This window comes from Hylobates moloch, unplaced genomic scaffold (genome assembly GCF_009828535.3).
Source record: "Hylobates moloch isolate HMO894 unplaced genomic scaffold, HMol_V3 SCAFFOLD_13, whole genome shotgun sequence".
NCBI classification, from domain to species: domain Eukaryota; kingdom Metazoa; phylum Chordata; class Mammalia; order Primates; family Hylobatidae; genus Hylobates; species Hylobates moloch.
Window position 1 is genome coordinate 88,437,692 of NW_026652288.1, and position 25,270 is coordinate 88,462,961.

The 25,270-nt window shown below is 38.0% G+C and overlaps 1 protein-coding gene across 1 annotated transcript in view; it reads left to right on the top strand.

Moving 5' to 3' along the window:
- LOC116481261 (calcium-activated potassium channel subunit beta-2) overlaps positions 1-25,270 on the top strand; it is a 303,532-nt gene that overhangs the window by 242,959 nt on the left and 35,303 nt on the right. The window contains exon 2 of the mRNA XM_032174030.2: positions 23,565-23,687. Coding sequence (XP_032029921.1) covers positions 23,632-23,687 — 56 coding nt within the window. The 5' untranslated portion in view covers positions 23,565-23,631. The remainder of the gene's footprint in view (positions 1-23,564; positions 23,688-25,270) is intronic.

The following is a 25,270-nucleotide window of genomic DNA, read 5'->3' on the forward strand; positions in this document are numbered from 1 at the left end:
TATGTGTGTGTGTGTATGTGTGTGTGTATATATATAGTAAGCAAAGGTTTGGTGACTGCTGGGATCTGGGATGAGGGGTGAGGAACAGGGAGGAGTGATGGGAGTGATGGATCACCTCTAGTTTTCTGGCCTAAATCATTTCTTTCATGGAGCCTATGCACCTGACACTTTCTAACATGAAACCACTTTTAATGAATGCTTCTTAACAGACTTATGTCTATTTTCCCAAGAAAACAACTATCTGTATTGGCTGCTATCCCCTATGGGCAAAGAGGCAGTTCTTCTGGGTCTTGATAGCAGATGTTGGACAAAATAACCAAATCTGTTATTTTGGGAGAAATAATTTACATTTATTAGTACCTATCATGTTCCAGACATTTAATATGTCTTCTTGCATCATAGCAAAACAATTGTTGGAGGTAGCTATTACAACCTTCATTTTTCAGGTAAGGACATTGAGATTCAGAGGTTAACTAGCTTACCCCGTGTCATATAGCAAAGAAGGATCAGAAGTGAGAGGTAAAAGCAAGTCCATCTGTCTTCTTGATCCATGCTTCCTCTTTGTAAACTGGGTTGTCTTTTAGGAGTATATGTGTGGATTGAAGAATTCAAGATCCCAAATTCTGTTAGTCACTCCTCTAAAGTGATTTCTCCTAATCCCTTGGGTTCTAAGTCCCTAATTTAGAACTCAAGAATCTATATGCTACAAAATGTAGGAGATGCAAGCTCTTAAACTATTCTAAGTTATTTATGTTATTTATAGGGCTTCCTTGGCACCTGAGTCATCCTATCAAACATTTTCCAGGCAATTCTGAAAGCATAGATTTTTTTAAAGGAGTATCTAATTTAATATTTCTCAAGAGTATTTCACCGTAGAATCCAAGCAATTTGACCTGACCTGGTTTTTCTTTGACCTGTAGCCATCCAAAGAAAATCATTATTCCTGTTAACTGATTTTTTAAAATATATCTTTAAGTATAATCCTTCAATGAGTCAGAGTAGGATTTAGAATTTCAAATACATTTTCCTTTATCTGCTTAGTGTCTTTTGCATTGTAAAAGTCTTCTTTTACTGTTGGATCCATTTGCTTCTAAGTGGCCTTTTACCTGAAGCCTTAAAAAATAAAAAACTATCCAAGAAAACCAAAAAGTATCCACTCTTAGTGTTGGCATCTGGCCCAGAATATCTCTGACAGATGCTAATATTCAATGATTTCTCTGAATTATGTCTCAAATTCCTCCAGTCAGGCTAATGCTCTTAATTTAGCATGTTAGGAATCAGGTAGAAATATGGCCAAAAGCCTTAAATGAAAAAGAATTAAAGATGAAAAATATTTTTAAAAATCTAATGAACATCTAAAGAGATAATAAACATCATCATTAATCAAAGAAATGAAAATGTTCAATAAGATACCATCACACACTCACTAAAATAACTAGAATGAAAATTTAGGCAATGCTAATTTTTTGAAAGATTTAGAGTAACTGTTAACTATTGTGCTCAATAAGTTATAATATAAGTTTGACAACTGCATAGGAGAACTTTTTGGCAGTTTCTAATAATACAATTTAAAATACACATATTCTATATCCTATGAATTTACATGATGAAATATTATACAGTAATAATAATTGATAATTGCCATACAGAATGACATTGAGGAATATTAAAAATACAATACTACAAACATAATATTTCAAATATAACATTACAAATAATATTATAAGATACAAAAATTACATATTGACTGATTCAAATTTTGCAAAATTTAAAAACCTATTAAATGAATCTATAATATTAAAAAAGCAGAATAGTGGTTATCCCTGGAAAGTAAGTAGAGAATGGAAGGTGAATAAAAAGGAGTTCTGTGATTCTGCTACAATTTTATTTCTTGACTTGCATGCTGGTTTTACATGTGTGTTCAGTTTGTAAAAATTTATTCAACTGCACACTAAGTTTTATAGAATTTTCTCTTTTAAAGTATATACCCATATAAAGTTAAAACATTGGCATGTTAGGTATATTAGGATATATAAAAAAGCATATTCATTTGTATACATATAAATAAACATCTCTGTGTAAATAAATAGCTACTAATAATGTCAGGCCTATTATTTTAATTAGTCTTCACAAGAAATTTTAAAGGTTGCATTAACAGTCTCATTTTAGAGACAAGAGTATTAAGACTCAGAAAAGTTAATTAGCTTGCAACCAGTGTAATACTGATAGCAAAAGAACAGAAATGGAATTCAAACTCAGTCGTCTGTATCTCCAGAGTTTCTTACCACAGTTGCACTAAGCAATAAAAGACATGAATAAATCAAAGGAAACTTTGTCCTATTGGCAAAAAGAAAGGGCTGAATGACTCAGTTTCAGGCTGAGAACACTGAGTTCAGTATGCTGGTTTCCTTCAGGAATAGAATTTTACACATATTATGAGTTCAGAGAGGCTGTGGACAAATTAATTATAGTTCACCCAATAACCACCACAGTTGGATAAAATAGGTCCAGTGAACCATATTTTCTTGGCCACAAAATACCTCCCTTACCAATTTGCCATAACACTTAAAATTTCCACAATTAATCATTAGCTCCCCTTTGGGATGGAGTAGTAGTTTATCCATTGTATTAGAGATGGGGCTCCATGGGGAAATGGAACAGGGTGAGGAAGAAATAAGGTACAAAAACGTGGTTGGATCCTAACACCATAAGAAGTTTTGTGCCCAAGATGCCCAACTCTATAGAAATGCAGCCTATAGAAATCATTAACAAGGATCAGGGAGGGCTTTCATTTCGTCTTCCCATTTGATGCTTAATCTCCCCACCCTCAACTTTACTAGATTTGCCATAAGCATTACCAAATATTCATTTAAGAAATAAACAAAATGTAAAATATAAATTACATTTAACCAAAGATAGATTATAAGTCAAATAAGTTGCAGGAACAGACCTTGATTTCAACTTTCCAAAGTAGAACATAAGAAAACTTTTTAGGTGAAAGGAACCTTAGACTCATCTTTTTCAATCCCACATGTTACATATAAGGAATAGGGGACCAAGAGGCAAAAGGACCCCAGTTACAGATGAGTTAATAGCAGAGCTAGTGCCCTTTCCATGGCTCACTCTTTTCTTCATGCCTTTCTCCATAAAAAAATTAAAGATCACATCTATGAATGTCCACTGAATACGTTTAATTGTGTGAACCTTTACACCGATTTTATCTTTCAAATATAATATATATGTAACTCATTTTTAAGTGGTAATAGCATATACTTAATGCTTCCCATGTTGCAGACATTTTTCCCACATTAACTCACATATATATCATATCATATATATATTCAGTTATTAACACATATATGTATTAACTCACATATATTCACGTTACATATAGTATGTACTGTTACATATGCACATATATGGTATAAAATTATTGCATTGTAACACCACAAGGTATATCACATAAGTTAACTCAATCTTCACAAGAACTTTATGAGGTATATACTGTTATTATCATGCTAATTTTACAGAAGAAAAGACAAATGTAAAAAAGCATTAGAAATTGCCCAAGGCCACTCAGATAATAAGGAGCAAAGCCTAGGTTTGGGTCCATCTGTTCATATTCTTACCATTATATTTTACTCTCTTGTCTTTTTCTCATCCTGCCACACTCTTCCATCATCCCTCATTTTCCCTCTCTCTCTAAATTTTGTGTCATGAAGAATTAATGGAAGAAATAAGCTGAATGTTGCCATCACTTAGCAACCATTATTTCTTTGATGGGGTTTTGGTACTTAACTTGCCTAGCAAAAATTAAATTCCGAAAAAAAATTAAATTTTGAAAAAATTCAAAACCAATGAGAGAACATTGGTTTTGAAATTGGACAGGCTTGGATTGAAATTTTATCTTCACCAATGAACAGTTATGTGACCTGAGAGAATTACTTAGTTTTCTGAATATCAGTTTCCTCTTTGGGTAAAGAGTTCTCATAAAGGTTACTGTCAGACGCATACAAATGCATTATGTACATAAGTCTAGAGAAGTATCTCACATCTTCACGTCTATTGTTGTCATCTCAAGGTCTTCTCCATAAAGAGCTCTTATTATAGTTTAAATCCCTTGATTCTCAATTCAGATAGAAGCAAGAGTTAAACCACATTCACCATGAAGGAAAGGGTGGTTTCAACATAAATCTGCCCTTTATACTGATCTAGGAGAAACATGTGAGTTATGAGCAGGTTTCCTCACACCAGCTGTGTGTGACGCCCAACAGAGTGAATGTTTAACAATTAAGCTGGTTTTAAATGTGCAGCATGGAAGGAATCAAACTGAACATCAGTTGTGATTATTCACTTGTACAGCTCATTAAAGGTAAATTATCAAATAGTGAACTAATTAAGACCGTGTAAAAATATGTTTTCCATTTCTTCAGAGGGCTTTTGGGGTTCTTTGGAAAAAAAAATCAAACAGAAGGGCTTTATGTATCAGTATGGCCAAATTTTGAAAAAAAAAATCTGCTATTTCCCCCAAATGGAAGAAACTAACATTTACTGAGTACCTACGGAATACCATATATATTATTTCAAATAATTGTCACATGGAAATCCCGTATGATATCTGCTATTACTCTAATTTTCTTGATGAGGAAAATGAAACTCAGGGAATTTAACAATGTATTTGTGTCACATAATTACTAAATAATGGAGCTGGGATTGCAACCTGAATCTAATTTAAAAGTTCTTTCAACTAAACCTGAGATGGTCATTTCTGACAGCTGTGATGACCATAGAAGTGATGCAACGCAAAACTTATTTTATTATTTATGAATATGCATAACAATCTTATGTTAAATACACCCATCCACACTTGCCTGACCTGCTTGTCTATTCCTCTAGACCAAAGTTCTGTAAGAGTAGAGGGATTGTCTGATATGTTTATCAATATGTTCCCAACACCCAACTCGGTGCCTGCCACCTAGCTAAAAGTTTAGTATTTGTTGGATAAAGAAGTGAATGCTGAATTGATTAAAACAATACAGATTAGCTCCACAGTCATATTTTCACAGATGGTGAAACTGGGGGAATAGGGAGTGTTTTGTCTGCAGTTTACCATTACTCGGTGACAGAGTGAAGATTAGAAACCCAAAACTCTGAATAAAAGCCCATTGCTGAATTTAATGAACCAGGTCAACAGCAGGCTAAAGGACAGGTACATTATTTAACCTGAGCTGCTGTCCTCCTGAAACAGATGTCAATGTGTCATGATTACATGAGCAACAGTTGTTTTACACAACACACGACAGAGGTCACAAGTGACCACCACACCATTGCCAGTCAGAGGAGTCCATACATGGTTGCCCCAGCAACTGAAAAGCAGGTTATAAGACAACCTAATAGAACCCTCCAGTGATCACCACCACTTCCAAGCCATAGGAACACCACATTGAAAGACTATCCACACAAGAAAACACCTTCATAAGAAGCAAAAATCAGGTGAGCAGCCACAGTACCCAGTTTTAAAACCATAACAAGGAAAGACGCATTGAAAAGGGTAGGAAAAACAGTCTTGAATTGCCCACACTGCCACCTCCATCCCCCAGCAGAAGCTGCATGGCACAGAAAGAGAATCTGTGTGCTTGGAGGAGAGCACAGTGATTGTGGGACTTTGCACTGAAATTCACAGCTGCCCTGTCACAGTGCAAAACAACCTGGGGGCAGAACTCAGCTGGCACCATCAGACAGAATATTTAGACAAGCCCTAGCCAGAGAAGAATCACCCTTCTCAGTGGTCAGAACCTGAGTTCCAGCTAGCCCCATCACTGTGGGAAAAAGTCCTCTGAGGTCCTAAATAAACTTGAAAGGCAGCCTAGGCCACAAGGACTGCAATTCCTGGTCAAGTCCTGATGCTGTGCTGGGCTCATAGCCAGTGGACTTGGTGGGCACACAACCCAGTGAGACACCATCTGGGGCAACTAAGGGAGTACTTGTATCACCCCTTCCCCAAACCCAGGCAGTGCAGCTTGCAGCTCCAGGAGAGACTCCTTTCCTCTGCTTGAAGAGAGGCAAGGGGAAAGTAAAGAGAACTTTGTCTTGGAACTTGGATACCAGCTCAACCACAGTGGAATATGGCACCAGGCAGAGTCCTAAGGACTCTATTCCAGGCCCTTGCTTATGGATGACATTTCTAGATACACTGTGGGCCAGAAGGGAACCTACTGCCTTGAAGGGAAGAACCTAGTCCAGGTAGGATTTATCACCTGCTGACTAAAGAGTCCTTGGGCCTTGAATAAACATCACTGGTTGCCAGGCAGTACTTATCACGGGGCTTAAGTGAGACCCAGGGCCATGCTGGCTTTAAGTGTGACCCAGCACATTCCCTGCTGTGGTGTCCATAGAGAGAGACTTCTGTTGAGGAAAGGAGAGGGAAGACTAAAGGGCACTTTGTCTTGCAGCTTGGGTACCAACTTGGCCACAGTAGGGTAGGGAACCAAGCAGGCCTTTGGGATCCCCAGTTCCAGATCTTGGTTCCTGAATGACATTTCTGGACTCACCCTGGGCTGGAGGGGTGATCACTGCCATGAAAAGAGAGACTCATGCCTAGCTGGGTTCACTATCTGCTGCCTGAAGGGACTTTTGTCCTTGAGTGAATATCAGCAGTAGCCAGGCAGTGGTCACTGTGCACCTTGGGTAAGAAATAGTGCTGTGCTGGCTTTGGATCCAGTCCAGTGCAGTCCCAGTGGTGGTGGCCACAGAGGTGCTTGTGTCACCCCTCTAACAGCTCCAGGCAACTCGGCACAAAGAGAGACAATTCATTTGTTCAGGGAAAAGTTAAGGAAGAGGAGAAGAGTCTCTGCCTGGTACTCCAGGGAATTCTACTGCATCTTACCAAGACAATCAAGGCAGTATCTCTACAAGTCTGCAAGAGCCACAGTGTTACTGGGCTTGAGGTACCCCATAATGCAGACACAGCTGCAGTGACCAAAGATTTAGATCACAACACTTCATTCCTCTTGAATACCTGGAAAGCCTTCCTAAGAAGGACAGATACAAACTACCCCAGACTGCATAGACTATAATAAATACCTAACTCTTCAATGTCCAGACATTGCTGAACATCCACAAGCACCGATACCATCCAGGAAAACATGACCTCACCAAATGAACTAAATAAGGCACAAGTGGCTAATCCCGGAATGACAGACATATGTGACCTTTCAGACAGAAAATTCAGCATAGCTGTTTTAAGGAAGCTCAATGGAATTCAAGACAACACAGAGAAGGAATTCAAAATCCTACAAGTTAAATTTAACAAACAGATTGAAACAGTTTTTTTTTCTTTTTTTTTTTTTGAGATGGAGTCTCGCTCTGTCGCCCAGGCTGGAGTGCAGTGGCGCAATCTCGGCTCACTGCAAGCTCCGCCTCCCGGATTCATGCCATTCTCCTGCCTCAGCCTCTCCAAGTAGCTGGGACTACAGGTGCCCACCACCACGCCCGGCTAATTTTTTGTATTTTTAGTAGAGACGGGGTTTAATAGTTTTTAAAAATTAAGCAAAAATTCTGGAGTTGAAAAATTTAACTGACATACTGAAGAATGTATCAGAGTCTTCCAACAGCTGAACTAATGAAGCAGAATAAATAATGAGCTTGAAAACAGGCTATTTGAAAACACAGTCAGAGGAAACAAAAGAAAAAAGAATAAAAAACAATGAAGCACACTGACAGGATCTGTAAAATAGCCCCAAAAGGGCAAATCTAAGAGTTATTGGCCTTAAGGAGAGGCAGAAAAACAGATAGAGTAGAAAGCGTATTCAAAGGGATAATAACGGAGAAAATCCCAAACCTAGAGAAAGATATCAATATCCAAGTACAGGAAGGGTTATAAAACACCAAACAGATTTAACTCAAAGAAGATTACCTCAAAGCATTTAACAATCAAACTCCCAAAGGTCAGGAATAAAGAAAGGATATTAAGAGCAGCAAGAGAAAAAAAGTAAATAACATACAAAGAAGTTCCAGTATGTCTGGCAGCAGACATCTCAGTGGAAACCTTTCAGGCCAGGAGAGGGTGGCATGACATATTTAAAGTGCTGAAAGAAAAAAAAAAAAACTTTCCTCGTAAAATAGTATACCTGGCAAAAATACCTTTCAAACATGAAGGAGAAAATATTTTCCCAGACAAAGAAAAGCTGAGGGATTTCATCAATACGAGACCTGTCCTACAAGAAATGCTAAAGGCATTCTTCAGTCTGAAAGAAAAGGATGTTAAGCAATAAAAAATGATCTGAAGGTACAAAATCCACTGAAAACACCAAGTACACAGACAAACTCAGAATATTAGAACATTGTAATTGTGGTATATAAAGTACTCATATCTTGAGTAGAAAGACTAAAAGATAAACCTATCAAAAATAATAATTACAACATCTTTTCAAGACATACTATAATAAGGAATAAATAGAAATGACTAAAAGTTTAAAAGTGGGATGAATTGAGTTAAAATGTCAAATTTGTATTAGTTTTCCTCTTTGCTTATTTGTCTGCTTGTCGTTTTTGCTTGTTTTTGAAATCAGTATTAAGTTGTCGTCAGCTTAAAATAATGGGTTATAAGATGTTATTTGCAAGCCTCATGGTAACCTCAAATCAAAAAACCTACTGCAGATACACAAACAGAAGTGAGAAATTAAAACATACCACTAGAAAAAAGATTACCTTCACAAAAAGGAACATGGGAAGAAAAGAAGGAAGAAAGAGAAGACTGCAAAACAACCAGGAAGCAAGCAATAAAATCGCAGGAGTACATCTTTACATATCAATAATAACATTGGACGGAAATAAATGAACATCTTCAATCGAAAGACATAGAGCGGCTGAATGGATTAAAAAAAAAGACCAAATGGTCTGTTGCCTACAAGGAACACACTTCACCTATATATACACATAGGCTAAAAATAAAGGAGTGGAAAAGATATTCCTTGCAAATGAAAACGAAAAAAGAGCAGGAGTAGCTATTCTTACATTGTATGAAAGAGATTTCAAGACAAAAACTAGTGATGGACTAAGAGCTCCAGCTGGGGAAGCGCCACTGCCAAGCCTGCAGCCTCACGCCCTCTCAATAGTGCCTACATTGGGTGCCACAGCACCTGTCTGAGCACTGGGCACACCCAAGGGCAGGCTCAGCTCCCACCTAGCCCTCCCATCTTGGCTTCTGCTTGGAGCCTGCACTGCCACTGCTGCCCTTTCTCTCAGGCCACACAGCCCAGTAAACACAGCCACAAGCTATATCGAAGTGCCCATGTTCTGCTGCTGAGCCACCATGGAGTCACTCAATTCTTGGAGCCTAAATGTACACAGCCCTGCTCTCAGATATACCCCCATTAGATTTAATAGTCAGCCTTCATCAATACTAATTTTCCACTATGGAATCAAATAGATATGGCCCTACTCTGGGACACACCTCCACCGGATTTAATAGGCATTCCTCATTAACACTTTCAACTATAGAATTGCAGACAGTTGATGATGAAGCAATGACATCATAAATGAATATCAAGTCAGGGAAGCAGAATGATGCCCAAGGGTGGATGTTCTAAAACATGACAAGAATTTTCTCTCAGTGATGACATGGCAGAGAAATAAGCTAGGAAAAAAAATGATAAGATAAAGTTTCTCCAACCAAGACCTCAAAGCTGGACTACAGCAATGGAGGGAAGGAAGTGAGAGAGCAAGCCACCAAGCGGAAGCTGCTCTTCACCCTGGGGGGCAATGGAAAGCAGAAAGACTCAGACACAGACGCTTCCAGCCCAGTCTCTGTTGTGGTACTGCAAGGTTGATACACTCCCTGAAGCACCATGGCATGAGATGGAGGTTTCTACAGCCAAGAAGAAAGAGAAGCAGGTTCTGAGCAGAAGGGGATTAATAAGGAGCTTGTCATCCAGAAGTCCAGCCTGCTATTTGGCATGGAGCTATCAGGGATCCAAGCCAGCTACCTCATCTCTGAACACCAGCAGGTGACTCTTCCCATGCAGATGACAGCCAAGGAGTCTGAAAACAGCCCAGAGGACAAAACACCTAATCACCCCTCCCAGTCTACAGTGTGTCGGAAGGGAATAGCTAACTCTGCCTCAAAAACCAAAGATAAAGGGAACAAGAGAAACAAACAAGGAGAGACCTTTCTGCACGGAGCTGCCGTCTGAAGGGATATCCACGACTTCAAAGGGCTCATTAGTGAGTGGATGGACATCAACACCAAGGTCTTCACAGGCTGGACAGTGCCGCATGTAACACGTAACCAGGGATATTACAAGGTTGCAAAGCAGCCACTGGCCCCAGGTACAGAGATGAACACTAAGGGCCTGGACAATAACACGCCTTTGCAGAACACCACCAACAACAGGCATGACAAGATTGGCATCTTCCCTTGGCCCTTCACATGTCTGCTCTGTCCTGATGTCTGAGTCATTCTGTGGCTTCATGTTCCCCTATCCTAGCTAGTCTCATGGTGCTGGGCATGAGGAAGTAAGTTTTTGCGTCCCTAACCTCAAAGACCAGCTGTCCCCTCTGTCTTCCCCCAGCTTTCTCAGCTTGGATCAGTACCTGAACAGCCTCTCACAGTATTCACAACAAGCACCATCTAAAAAAAAGGCTTGTATCCATGAGACACGTAGGTCTGGTTGTGTTTTATCAACTGAAGGATTACAAGTGGAAGGAGGCCTGCAGGAGTTGCTGCTGGTCCCTGTCGTTGTCACTGTGGGACTGTTAGACCTGCAAGGCAGATCCATCCAAGTCTGGAATGAGGTAATACCATTCCACAGGTATAGCCAGTGCATAGGATGATAGAATCAAGATTCAAAAAATGACCATTATAACCAGCCCAGAAGCAGTGAGCACTAAGATGACTCAGCCTTCATGGAGAAGTGGCTGTTTCCAGGTCTGAAGCAAGGAATAACATGATGTACCCCAAACCCTCTGTCCTGCTGGAAAGGAGGGCTGGAACTCACAGGTGGGGAGGGTCTTAAGTAATCACCACAGCTCTGTGAAGAGCCCCTTGGCCATAGGCAGTATAGTTGGAGTGTGGTAAGGACAAGGCCAAGGGGACAAATGAGGCCACATCTGCTTGCATCCATCATACTCCTTTATGGCAAGTCATGCCTGGCCATTGTGGGAGATGCTGGAATCCACAGTGCCTAGGGTATAAAAAACAGCTGCGAAATGACAAGTCACTGTGGGGGATGGAGGGGACTCTGAATTAAAGATTTCTGTGACAATCAGGGAAACCTGAACTGATTACATATTTGATGTTAAAAAAAATCCCATTAAATTTTTAGGTAAGATAATGGCATTATGGTTTGTTTCGTTTGTTTTTTTTTAAGGGCCCTTCCAAAGAAATGTACTGAAAAAGTCTACGCAATGTCTGGGATTTGCTAAACAATACCTGGAAAGCAGACAGGTATGAGTGGAATGGCACTGGCTGTGGGCTGACAGGTGATGCAGCTGGGGCAGGGGGCATCCTTTGAGTTTTCATATTTTTGTAATTATCACTTTTAAACTTTTTATTATTGAGAATGTCAAAGACCCTGGAAACATGGTGAGGTAAGCAAGAAAATGGTCCCCAAGTGCTTACATCACGACCCCAGAAGCTATGGGTATATGACGTCACATGGGAGATTATCCAGGATTATCTGGGCTGGCCCAGGGTAACCACATGGGTCTTTGCAGTTTAAGAGCTTTTCCTGGCTGAGCCACAGAGATACCAAAAGAAGCAGAAGACATTAGAGCCTGAGGGCCCTCCTCAGGCTTCTTCTGGTATCTGGCCTTGCTGGCCTTGGAGTAGGGGGCCAAGGAATGTGGTGGCCTCTAGGGGCTGGGAACAGGAACCTCAGTCCCGCTCCTGCCAGCACCTTGACATTAGCCCAGGGAGGCAGATTAGGGAGGCAGATTTTGGACCTCTGACTTCCAGAATTGTAGCCTAAGATTGCAGTGATTTGTTGTAAGTTGCAATAGAAAACTCATACACATAAAAACTCTGTGTGGATTAAACAATATAAAATATAATATACTAAATAAAAATAGATTATGTGTGTGACAAGACTCTATATTAAACTTTATTACAGATTCTTTTAATGCACTAATCTCAGACTGAAATAAAGTTGAGATTAAATTTAATATTTGTACTTGAGTTGTGTGTATCACTGTCCTGGGTGTATGAAACACACTTTGCTGATGATAAACAGCTGGACAGAGCTCTGGAAATGTCACCATGGGTGTTCCTGCCACCAATATTACCACCTTTATGCTTGTGAAGTAAAGGAAGATGCTAGCTTATATTATAATGTAAATGAAAATCAAAAATAAACCAGTTTGCAGAAACTTGGAAAAAGAAGAAAATGTATAAAAAGAGACAAAGAAGGTCATTATGTAATGATAAAGGGGTTAATTCATCAAGAGGATAGAATAATTATAAATATGTGCACCCAATACTGGAGCCCCTAGATATAAAAAGCAATATTAGAGCTAAAGCAAGAGATAAATCCCAAGACAATAATAGCTTCAACACCCCACTTTCAGTATTGGACAGATCATCCAGACAGAAATCAGCAAAGAAACATTGGATTTAATCTGCACTATCACATAAATTGACCTAAAAGGTATTTACAGAACATTTCATCCAATGGCAGCAGAATACACATTCTTCTCCTCGGTACATGGATCATTCTCAAGGATAAACCATATGTTATGCCACAAATAAGTCTTTAAATATTCAAAAAAATTGAAATAATATCAAATATCTTTTCTGACCACAATGGAATAAAACTAGAAATCAATAACAAGAGGAATTTTGGAAACTACACAAATGTATGGAAATTAAACATGCTCCTGAATGACCAGTGGGTCAATGAATAAATTAAGAAGAAAATTAAAAATTTTATTGAAATAAAAATGGAAATACAACACACCAAAACCTAGGGGATACAGTGAAAGCAGTAGTAAGAGGAAAGTTTCTAGCAGTAAACACCTACATCAAAAAAGTAGAAAAACTTCAAATAAACAACCTAATGATGCAACTCAAAGAACTAAAAAAGCAGAAGCAAACCAAACCCATTCTTAATAAAAGAAAAGACATAACAAAGATTACAGCAGAAATAAAGACATTGAAATGAAGGAAAGCAACACAAAAGATCAATGAAACAAAAAGTTGGTTTTTTGAAAAGATAAAGTTGAAAAACCATTAGCCAGACTAAGAAAACAAGAGAAGACTCAAATAAATAAAATCAGAGAAGAAAAAGGAGGCATTACACCTGATACTGCAGAAATTCAAAGGATCATTAGGGACTACTAAGAGCAACTATATGGCAATAAATTGGAAAAGTTACAAGAAATAGATAAATTCCTAGACGCAAACAATCCACTAAAATTGAACCAGGAAGGAACTCAAAACCTGAATAGACCAATAATAACTAATGAGATCAAAGCCATAATAAAAAGTTTCCTGCAGAGAAAAGCCCAGGACCTAATGGCTTCAGTGCTGAATTCTACCAAACATTTAAAGAACAACTAATACCAATCCTACTCAAACTATTCAAAAAAATAGAGCAGTAGGGAACACTTCCAAACTCATTCTATGAGACCATTATTACCCAGATACAAAAACCAAAGACATCAAAAAAAGAAAACTACAGGCCAATATCCCTGATGAATATTGATGCAAAAATCCTCAACAAAATGGCAAATCAAACTCAACAACACATTAAAAAGATAATTCATCATGACCAAGTGAGATTTATCCCAGAGATGCATGGATGGTTCAACATATGCAAATCAATCAATGTGATACATCATATAAACAGAATGAATGACAAAAACCATATGATCATTTCAATTGATGTTGAAAAAGCATTTAATTCTGTGAAGAATGTCAATGGTAGTTTAATGGGAATAGCATTGAATCTATAAATTACTTTGGGCACTATGGCCATTTTCACGATATTGATTCTTCCTATCCATGAGCATGGAATATTTTTCCATTTGTTTGTGTCCTCTGTGATTTCCTTGGGCAGTGGTTTGTAGTTCTCCTCGAAGAGGTCCTTCACTTCCATTCTTAGCTGTATTCCTAGGTATTTTATTCGCTTTGTAGCAAGTGTGAATGGGAGTTCATTTATGATTTGGCTCTCTGCTTGCCTGTTGTTGATGTACAGGAATGCTTGTGACTTTTGCACATTGATTTTGTAATTTGAGATCTTGCTGAAGTTGCTTATCAGCTTAAGAAGCTTTTGGGCTGAGACGATGGGGTTTTCTAGATATAGGATCATGTCATGTGCAAACAAAGACAATTTGACTTCCTCTCTTTCTATTTGAATGCGGTTTATTTCTTTCTCTTGCCTGACTGCCCCAGCCAGAACTTCCATACTATGTTGAATAGGAGTGGTGAGAGAGGGCATCCCTGTGTTGTGCTGGTTTTCAAGGGGAATGCTTCCAGCTTTTGCCCATTTAGTATGATGTTGGCTGTGGGTTTGTCATAAATGGCTTTTATTATTTTGAGGTATTTTCCTTCAATACCTAGTTTATTAAGAGTTAATAAGAGTTATTAAGAGAATTCAGCTGTAAATCCATCTGGTCCTTGGTTTGTTTTTGTGTTTGTTTGTTTGTTTTTTGGTTGGTAGGCTCACTGTAGCACTATTCACAATAGCAAAGACATGGAATCAGCCCAAATGCCCATCAATGATAGACTGGATAAAGAAAATGTGGTACATATACACCATGGAATACTATGCAGCCATAAAAAGTAACAAGATCATGTTCCTTGCAGGGACATGGATGGAGTTGGATGCCATTATCCTGAGCAAACTAATGCAGGAACAGAAAACCAAACACTGCGTGTTCTCACTTATAAGTGAGAGCTGAACAATGGGAACACATAGACACAGGGAGGGGAACTACATACACCAGGGCCTGTCAGGGAGTGAGGTGGGGGAGGGAGAGCATTAGGAAAGATAGATAATGCATGCTGGGCTTAATTACTAGGTGGTGGGTTGATGGGTGCAGCAAACCACCATGGCACATGTTTACTTATGTAACAAACCTGCACATCCTGCACATGTACCCCAGAACTTAAAAATTAAAATTAAGAAAAATAAATAAAAATAAATAAACAATGTGATGTTGGTCACTGACTCAAAAATAAAGCACTTAATAAAATACAATATCCCTTGATGATAAAAAAAAAACTCTAAACAAACTAGGCATAGAAGGAACATATCTCAACATAAGAAAGGCCATATATGACATACCCATAGCTGATATCATACTGAATGGGGAAAAAATGAAAGCCTTTTCTCTAAGATCTGGAACACACCAAGGATGCCTACTTTCACCACTGTTATTCAACATAGTACTGGAAGCTCTAGCTAGAGCAATCAGACAAGGGAGAGAAATAAAAGACATCCAAATTGGAAACGAAGAAGTCAAATTATCCTTGTTTGAAGACTATGTAATCTTATACTTGGAAAAACCTAAAGACTTCTCCAAAAACCTATTAGAACTGATAAACAAATTCAGTAAAGTTGCAGGATCCAAAAATCAACACACAAAAATAGTAGCATTTCTATATGCCAACAGCAAACAATCTAAAAAAGAAATTAAGAAAGTAATTCCACTTACAATAACTACAAATAAAAAAAAATCTGGGAATAAACTTAACCAAAGAGGCGAAAGAACTCTACAGTGAAAACTATAAAACAATGATGCAAAAAATTGAAGAGTTCACAAAAAATGAAAAGATATTCCATAGTCATGGATTGGGAGAATCAATATTGTTAAAATGTCCATACTACCCAAAGCAATCTACAGATTCAATGCAATCCCTATCAAAATACCAATGACATTCTTCACAGAAATAGAAAAATGATCCCACAATTTATATGGAACCACAAAAGACCTAGAGTAGCCAAAGCCATACTAAGCAAAAAGAGCACAACTGGAGGAATCATATTATCTGATATCAAATTATGCTATACAGCTATAGTAACCAAAACAGCATGGCACTGGAAGAAAAAGAGACAAATAGACCAAAGAAACAAAATAGAGAACCCAGAAACAAGTCTACACATCTACACTAAACTCATTTTCAACAAAGTTAGCAAGAACATACATTGGGGAAAAAGATAGTCCTTTCAATAAATGGTGCTGGGGAAACTAAATATCTATATGCTGAAGAATGAAACCAGACCCTATCTCTTGCCATGTGCAAAAAACAAGTCAAAATGGATTAAAAACTTAAATCTAAGATCTCAAACCATGAAACCACTGTAAGAAAACATTAAGGAAGCTCTCCAGGACATTGGTCTGGGCAAAGATTTCTTGAGCGGTACCCCAAAAACACAGGAAAACAGAGCAAAAATCGACCAATGGGATCACATCAAGTTAAAAAGCTTCTGCATAGCAAAGAAAAGAATCAACAAAGTGAAGAGACAACCCACAAAATGGGAGAAAATATCTGCAATCTATCCATCTGACAAGGGATTAGTAACCAGAATATGTAAGGAGCTCAAACAAATCTATAGGAAAAAAATCTAATAATCTGATTAAAGAATGGGCAAAAGTTCTGAATAGACATTTCTCAATAGAAGACATACAAATGGCAAACAAGTATATGAAAAGGGGCTCAACATCATTGGTCATCAAAGAAATGCAAATTAAAACTACAATGAGATATCATCTCACCCCAAGTTAAAATTGCTTTTATCCAAAAGACAGGGAATAACAAATGCTAGTGAGGATGTGGAGAAAAGGGAACTCTTGTACACTGTTGGTGGGAATGTAAATTAGTACAACCATTATGGAAAACAGTTTGGAGGTTCCTCAAAAAAATAAAAATAGAACTACCATATAATCCAGCAATCCCACTGCTAGATAAACACAAAGGAATGCAATTCAGTATATCAAAGAGATACTTGTACTACCATGTTTGTTGCCGCACTATTCACAATAGCCAAGATTTGGAAGCAACCTAAGTGTCCATCAACAGATGACTAGATAAAGAAAATGTGGTACATATACACAATTAAGTACTATTCAGCCATAAAAAAATAGATCCTGTCATTTATTCCAACACAGATAGAACTGGAGGTCATTATATTAAGTGACATAAGCCAAGCACAGAAAGACAAAGTTCACATGGTCTCACTCATTTGTGGAAGCTAAAAGTTAAAACTATTGAACTCACGGAGACAGAGAGTAGAAGGATGGTTACCAGAGGCTGGGAAGGAAAGTCGGGAATGGAGGGAGAAAATGAGGATGGTTAATGGGTGCAAAATATAGTTGATAGAATGAATAAGATCTGGTATTTAATAGCACAACAGGGTGACTGCAGTCTACAATAATTTATTGCACATTTTAAAATAACTAAAAGAGTAATAATTGGATGGTTTGTAACACGATGAAATGATAAATGCTCGAGGTGATGGATACCCCATTTACTCTGATATGATTGTTACCCATTGTATGCCTGTATCAAAATAACTCATATACCCCATGGTATATCTTTTTAATTTTTATGGGTACAACACTTTGTACCCATAAAAATCAAAAAGAAAGAAAGAAAAGAAGTCTGCAATAAAAATCCAAAGAATATATTCTCTCTTATTTCATTCTTCTCAAAAGACAATAATGTTCTGCAATGCACTCTTCTTTTCCTCTACAACTGGGCAGTAAGCAGGGCTATTCACTCAATCTTCTAGGCACCAAATTGGGAGAGAAAAGTATTTTTCATTCTTGTTATGAAACATTATCAAGAGACTATTCAGTAGTACTTGCTAGTTCCCAAAATTATACTGACATTTAAAGGGTAGGTAGAGAAATAAGAATCCACAAAAGAAATGGAAGGAGCAGCTAGATAATAAGAAGGAAAGCTAAAAGGTCATTGTCCTCTAAGTCAAGGTTGCAAAGCATTTACAACATTTCTCTTTATAGTAGAAGGAAATGAGCAATGATATCAAATTCAGCAAGCTGAGAGCTTAAGTAAATGTGGAGAGACAACTATTATATATACCTGCTGGGAAGTCATAGCAACCTTAGAAGAGAGCTGGTCTGGTGTAGTACAAATGTTGATTTGTTATTCTGACTCTTCCATGGACTGCATTCCTTAGAAGCAGGTCTGAATGTTTCGCTCCCCACAGTACCTAGGACAGCGCCTGAATGTAAGAGGCACTTAATAAATGTTTGGCAAATGAATGAACTAAAACGAAGTAAAGTATGTAGTTGATTTGGAGGGAAAATATCCCAATGACATTCAAAACTGCTTGTAATAAGATGTACCAATATTTTCTTAATTAAATCACTAAGTCTGAAATTATCACCATATATTTGGCTTCCTCCCCAAAGGCCCTGAAGCCAAAACAACTCAGTTCCTAAGGAGAATATATAATTTGCCACCTACAAAGATAAAGTCTCATACATTAGAAGCAACCCTAAATTTCTGTGCTTAGAGTGACCTTTCGAGTTGCCAGAGTGATGTCATTAGTGTTAGTTTTATGCAAGATTAGGCATGTAAATATGTGTTAAATAGTTCCATGGGCTCCTGCTTGCTCATTTAGTAAAGAAGAGTTCATTAAGAGTATCCCAAATGCGTAGCTCAGGGCCACTGACACTAGAAAACTGCAACCACTTTGTTCTTTCCCTGCCCCGTATCTCACTTGTCCTTGCAGCTGTCACCTTGAGGCCTCAGCACTGGTAGGAAGTGAGAAACCACTGAGAAGTGGCACCCAGTAGAAGCTTCTAGAAACAGAAAGAGTATCCATAAATAATTAAACTTAAATGAAATCAGAACCTGAGAGGTTATAGTCGTGTTTCTTGGCTGCCCATCATAATTACCTGGACAGCTTCCAAAAATACATTAATGCCAGAGACCCACCCCCAGAGGTTCTCATTGGCCTGGAGTGAGACCCAGGCACCAGTATTTTTTTTAAATTCTTCCAGATAATTCTAATGTGTGGCCAGCATTCAGAGGCACTATCTTTATGTTTTTATATCTCAGAATGGGTATCAGAACTTAGTGCTAATGAGAAAGTACTTCAGATTTTATCACCCTATATCTCAGAAAACCACTTTTCCTCTATTGAGTGCCACCGACACATAAGAAAAAGGATCAATAGTCTAAATGTACAAGTACAAAGTGATTTAATCGAAATTTTTACAAAAAGAAAATTCAATCCATTTGTTTTTAAGTTTAATAATGGGGTGAAAAAGAAGTAAACTTTTAGTTAGTGTGTGCCACTAACCAATTATTGTTATTATGTTTCATGGTCTACTTTAAACACTTTTACATGTATTGTTTTACTTAGTCTCCTGAGCAACCCAGAAAGGCAAATATTATTATTCCCATTTTTACAGTTGAGGAAACAAAAACTCAGAGATGTTAAATTGACTTGTCCAAAGTCACAGAGTTGGCATATGGTGATGCCAGGAGGCAAACAAACAAATGGCCCCATCTGCTGCTCTCACTTATCTTTTCATCAGGCCATGCTGCCCTATCTAAAGAAAACCTTAGTGAATGATACTTCACCAAGCAACAGAAATTTTCTGTCCAAGCCAATGAAAGGGATAGATGGAGCTGGACAATCGAGAGAAGGAAAGAGAAGAAGTAGAGAGTAAGAAGAATGAAAGACAGTGCAAGCTAAGGGAAGGGTCGGAAAGGAAACATCAACTGCACCAAGCAGATGAGTCACAGTGCATGAGGCCAAAGTCATACTAATGGCCACATTTCCCAATACATACTTAGATGGTCAAGGCAGCAAATACAGCCAGTGTGTTAATGTGTGTCCTGGATTGTGCTGTAAGGGTGCATGAGACAGTCCTGCCCTACAGATGCTTATAAGCTAGCATGGGAGGCAGATTTGCACGCAAACAGGATAGATTTTGCCTTGCCTTAGCAGAAGTAAGTACTGAGAACTGGGAGCAGAGATGAAGAAGCTGTTCATATGGGTCAGAGAGACCTCACAGAAGAGGGTCATCTGAGATGGCTTTGAAACAGGGTAACTCATTCACCATGAAGGCAGAAGGAATGGCCGAACTGAATTATGAAAACAGAAACTAGCAAGGTGTGTGCTTGAGAAATGGAAAAGGTCCTTTATAAATTTCTGAGACAGGGAAATTATCACATTCTCACTGACTCCCTCCTTTTACTCAGGGCTGAGATTATATCTTTTAGCTTTGAATTTTCACATCATACTCATCTGCAGTTATATAGGAATGGTTCTGCCAGGTTCGCTCCAGTTCCTAGATCATTTAATGGTGGAATTAGTTTCAGGTTTCCTCTCCTCACTGCCCACAGCTCTGTTCAGCCACTATACAACACAAATCTCTGTTTTATGTTAGGATTCCAAATTACAAAATTGTATGAAGTACTTTCTTTTTTGGTCTCTATATCCCTATCCTGATCACAATTCAAATGAAAAGTTTCTTGTCCTATAAAATGAGCAAAACTGAATTAATTTCTTAAGGAGTTCAGGAGGGCTGTCTTTGAGTGGGAAAGAACCTCCAAGCCAGCTTCCATTAACATATTTGGAATTCTAGGTGTTTCTTTGAAACCTGGAAATTTTTCTAACCTGCACAGAACCTTTATACTGTTGCCTTTAAAGCAGCTACTCCCTTTTATTTTAATTAACAATGACTTTAGCAGGTTTTAAATAATGGTTTGTCTTTATGAAAGAAAACTAGGGTAGAAACACTCCAAATCCACTTATTGGAATAAACTGAGGAGTCACTAAGTCCTTTCCAGCAAGATTTAGACAGTTCATTAGAATAAATATATATTTCATCTCCCTCCTTCTATATCATCTTAAAACAGAGCAAAGATGCAATGCTGGAATAATGACACACAGTCTGAAAAATATACTAAATGTATTGAAATCACTGCAGCTCCTTTCGCTTTGTGTAGTTTCAAAACATTTATAATTTGTATGATGTGTCTATTAAATGCTGCCTAATAGCCAGGAACAGGACAGCACTCAGGAATTTATTGGTTTAGCTAGACTCAAATTGTACCCAAACCCTGTGAAGGAATGACTAAAGCAATCAGAGGATTCCACCAGAGTCCAAGTTGAAATAACTTCTTGAAAGTTTAAGCCAATCCTCATTCTTATTAAGTAATTCATTCAATTTAGATGAAAAGTATTCTTATTTCCTGAAAGTTAACTGGTTTAATAATGGATGTAGTCCCTATTCTACTTGATATTTTAGAGATGTTCAAAAAGAAACATAAATAACTTTAAACAACCAGGCCTAAGCCATTTAAAGAGATAGCAGATTTAATTTCTATGTCTTTCTAAATCTAGTGTCTAGGGCATCCATTCAGGTGAATCCTTTGATTCCTGCCATTATCCTAGAACAAGCGTAGATGTATGAATTCTTGCATCTATACTGGTTACTAAACTCTCAGCCTCTGTTCTACCTTACACAGTCTCTGTTCCTCACAGCTCTGATGCTGACCCAAGGGTTATAGAAGGAGATCAATTCCCAGACCTAATCCCAGAAAGTAAATACACAACGACATAGTATGCTTAGATCCATTCTTCAATTTATTGAATCACAAAATATTGGCGCTGAGAGGAATCTTAGAAGCTAACAGTTTCAAACTCTTCACGGTACAGAGTAAGCCCTAGAGATGTTAAGTGACTTTCTCAAGGTCACACAGCTAGTTAGTGACAAAACTGAGCCTATAACCAATCACTTATTATGAGTGCACGCTCTGATCCCTTGCTACCCGGTGTTGTCTGAAGACCAGCAATATCAGCATTGCTTGAGAGCTCGTTAGAAAGGCAGGCTCTCAGGCTCCACCCAAGACCCTCTAAAGCAGAATTTGAATTGTAACAAATCTTTTTTTTTTTTTGAAACAGGGTGTCACTGTGTCATCCAGGCTGGAGTGGTGCAGTGACACAACCACGGCTCACTGCAGCCTGGAACTCCCAGGCTAAAGCTATTCTCCCACCTTAGTCTCCCAAGTAGCTGGTACTACAGGCACACACTACCACACGTGGCTAATATTTTTATTTTTAATTTTATGTAGAGACGGGATCTTGCTATGTTGCCAGGTCTGGTCTCAAATTCCTGGACTCTAGCGATCCTCCCTACTAAGCCTCTCAAATTGCTGGGATTATAGGCATAAGCCACCACAACTGGCCAAAATCTTTAGGTCATTCATATGCACATTACAGAGCTGAAGCCAAGCCAGGCACATTGGCACGCACCTGTAGTCCCAACTACTAGGGAAGCTGAGGAGGTAGGATTTCTTGAACCCAGGAGTTTGAGGCTGCAGTGAGCTATGACTGTACATGTGAATAGCCACTGCATTCCTGCCTGGGAAATGTAGCAAGTTCTCATCTCTAAAGAATATATTTCTAATTTAAAAACTAAAAGAATGGAAAGCAAGTAGCTGGTTTGAGGCACGGGTCTACCTCTTCTAAATGTAAGCAAAAATCTCAACCTTCTGAAAGCATCATTTAGAACCTGGAAATAATACCACTACCCACCTTGCAGAGTTTTCATTGTATAAGCATAACATAGATATATGCATGTGCATTTCATGAAATACATATGTGCATAAATAATACATTCAAAGTGTGTGGCATATAGTAGATAATATGGTATATAGTAGCTAATGTTATTTCCCGTCTTATGCTTATCATTAATATTGTGCTTAACCAAACTGAAAGCCACTAATGACTATGCATCCTTGAAGGAATCACCAGTCTTCCTTCCTTTGTTCTAATGTGTTAAATATCATTTTAACTTGTATATATGATTAAGACTTCTTTATTTAATGTTCCTAACTCCCAAGAAAATTATTATTATGTGGAAAACAATAATAGCTAACTACTTTTGGTGCTGTGCTTGGAAAGGAAAGAACTTCTCCCAAAGCCAAGTCATAATAATAATAATAATAATAAACCCACAACGTTCTTAAAATATCTTGACTCTAGAGCCTATAAACCTGGCTTCTCCAGAAGCCAGTGAGTATCAGCTGCCACTGATGCTGTAACTTTCTTAGGCAGAGACTCAACTGCCATGGGCAGATGCCACAACATTGGCAAAACTGGGGCACAGTTAAAGATGACGTTTCATCACCAACATGTCACACTTGTCAGCATTTTAGAAAAAAAAAACAGATTGAAGAGGAAAGAAGAAGTTGAGTTTTAGTATCCAAATCTGAACTAAAATTTTGGAAAAATACAGCATAGTACAGAGTATGAAACCACACCAAAGTGATATTTTGAAGGAGATATTTTGGGGAAAATGGGATTTTAACATCAATTAGAAAACCATGTTTTCCTAAGGCAGTAATTCTCAATCCCGGCAGTGTGTTACAATCAGCTAAGGAAGCTTTAAAAAGATTGAATGCAAATTTCTGAGAGAGGACCAGGCTCTAGTGTTTTCTTAAAAATTCCCAGTCAATTTTAATATGTAGCCGGGATTGAAAATCACTGCCCCTATGGCACCAAAACCCTGTTGTTATGTAAGAATCAATCCACTGAGAGCTATTTGTTGCTGTTAACTTCAGTGTGTACCTCTTCTAGGTCTTTTTGCCATTCCTCCAGGACATCCACCGTAAGGAAAGGAGACCCTGGACCAACATTCTCTAAGATGTTTATATGGACCAGTGGCCGGACCTCTTCATCTTATAGACATGATGAAAAAAGGTAAATGCACCGGGATTCTGGGCACTTTTTAGAAGCATTTAACCTGACTCTCCAAAGAGGATACTGACAGGAAAGTAGTAGACAACTGAGCCTTATGCTTTGCAATGTGGAGACGGACTCTACACTACAGGAGTAGGGTTTCAGACACTTTGGCCTTCCTTCTCCTTGCACTTTACATGTTCGCTTTCAGCACACAGCTTTGCAAAAGTTGTTCCCTGTCAGAAACTCCCACGTCACAAGCTCTTTGCTTAGCTAACTCCAGCTCTGCCTTCAGATATCCAATGAGAACCATCACTCCCATCATCCTCTTTAACCAAACAGTGTTGTTGAATTTCCAGCACCTAGCACTATACCTGGCACATGGCACTCAATATGTCCTGAGCACCAAATATATTAATAATAATTTATTAACTGAATTAATTTTATTAATTAATAATACAAATTAAATAATAAAAATATAATATAATTAATAAACACTGAGAACCACTGGCATTTCAGTTTCTTCTTCTGAAGTGATGAAAACTGCATTTCTGGGCACTGGACATATGGCGGGGAAGGAAAACAGAAACTATGAGAGGAGGAAAAGAGGACAGACAAATCCATTGAGCCCTCAAAATCCTTGGAAGAATAGCCTGGGGGTAAGGGAAAAATGAGGGAATAAGAAGAAAGATAAAGGGCAAAGGCAGCTTTAATGAAAGACAGGATGACCTTTGTGCAATTCAATCCAGTCCTCTCACTTGGGTTTAGGGAGTAAATGTATTCATAAAATTCTCTAGTCATTTTTAAATATTTAGTCTTCCTCTTTCTCATTGACCTTGCACCATTATCTGGGTTAAGTGAAGCTAAATTTTAAGTATAATTGCCTTTACCAGTATATTGCAACGCAAGCAAGTTGCGCATCAGGCAGAACCTGATAGAAGTCAGGATTGATTTGGTTGAAGGAAATTTGTGAAAAAATAATAATAAAATAAAAATTAAAAACTACAATTGATAAATGGTGCTGGGCACAAGGAGAAGAACCTGAAGGAGGTTTGCTTGCATACTGTTTTCAGAGCTGATACTTTTATTTTCCTTCTAAAACCTGAATTGCCTCACAGATAAAAATTCTTTTAAAAATTTCAAAAGCAAAGTTGTTCTTCACAGTAATTATATATTACAGCAAAAATTGGGAAGCAACTTGAAAATTCACAATAGAAAATGTGCTAAATAAATCACTGAATGTAATATACCACTTAGCACTTTAAAATGCTTTGACACAATATTAACTGAAAAAAGCAAGTTGAAAATTTGCATACAAACTATGATTGCAGCCACAAAAAATACACATTTTTGTGTATATAGGCAAAAGTCTGGAAGAAATAGCATGGTTTTTACTGCTCTACTTTCCAAATGCTTTGTAATATATTGTTACCTTAATTATGGAAAAAAATAATTATATGATATTTAAGTAAAATTATAGCCCAGAAGGCAACTAGTGTTGCCTTGTCAGCATTTAAAAAACAAGTCCCAGTGCTCATCATGACACCAAGCAGATTAACTGAAAATTTACTTTACTTGATCATCTCTAGGTTTTCACTGCTTTT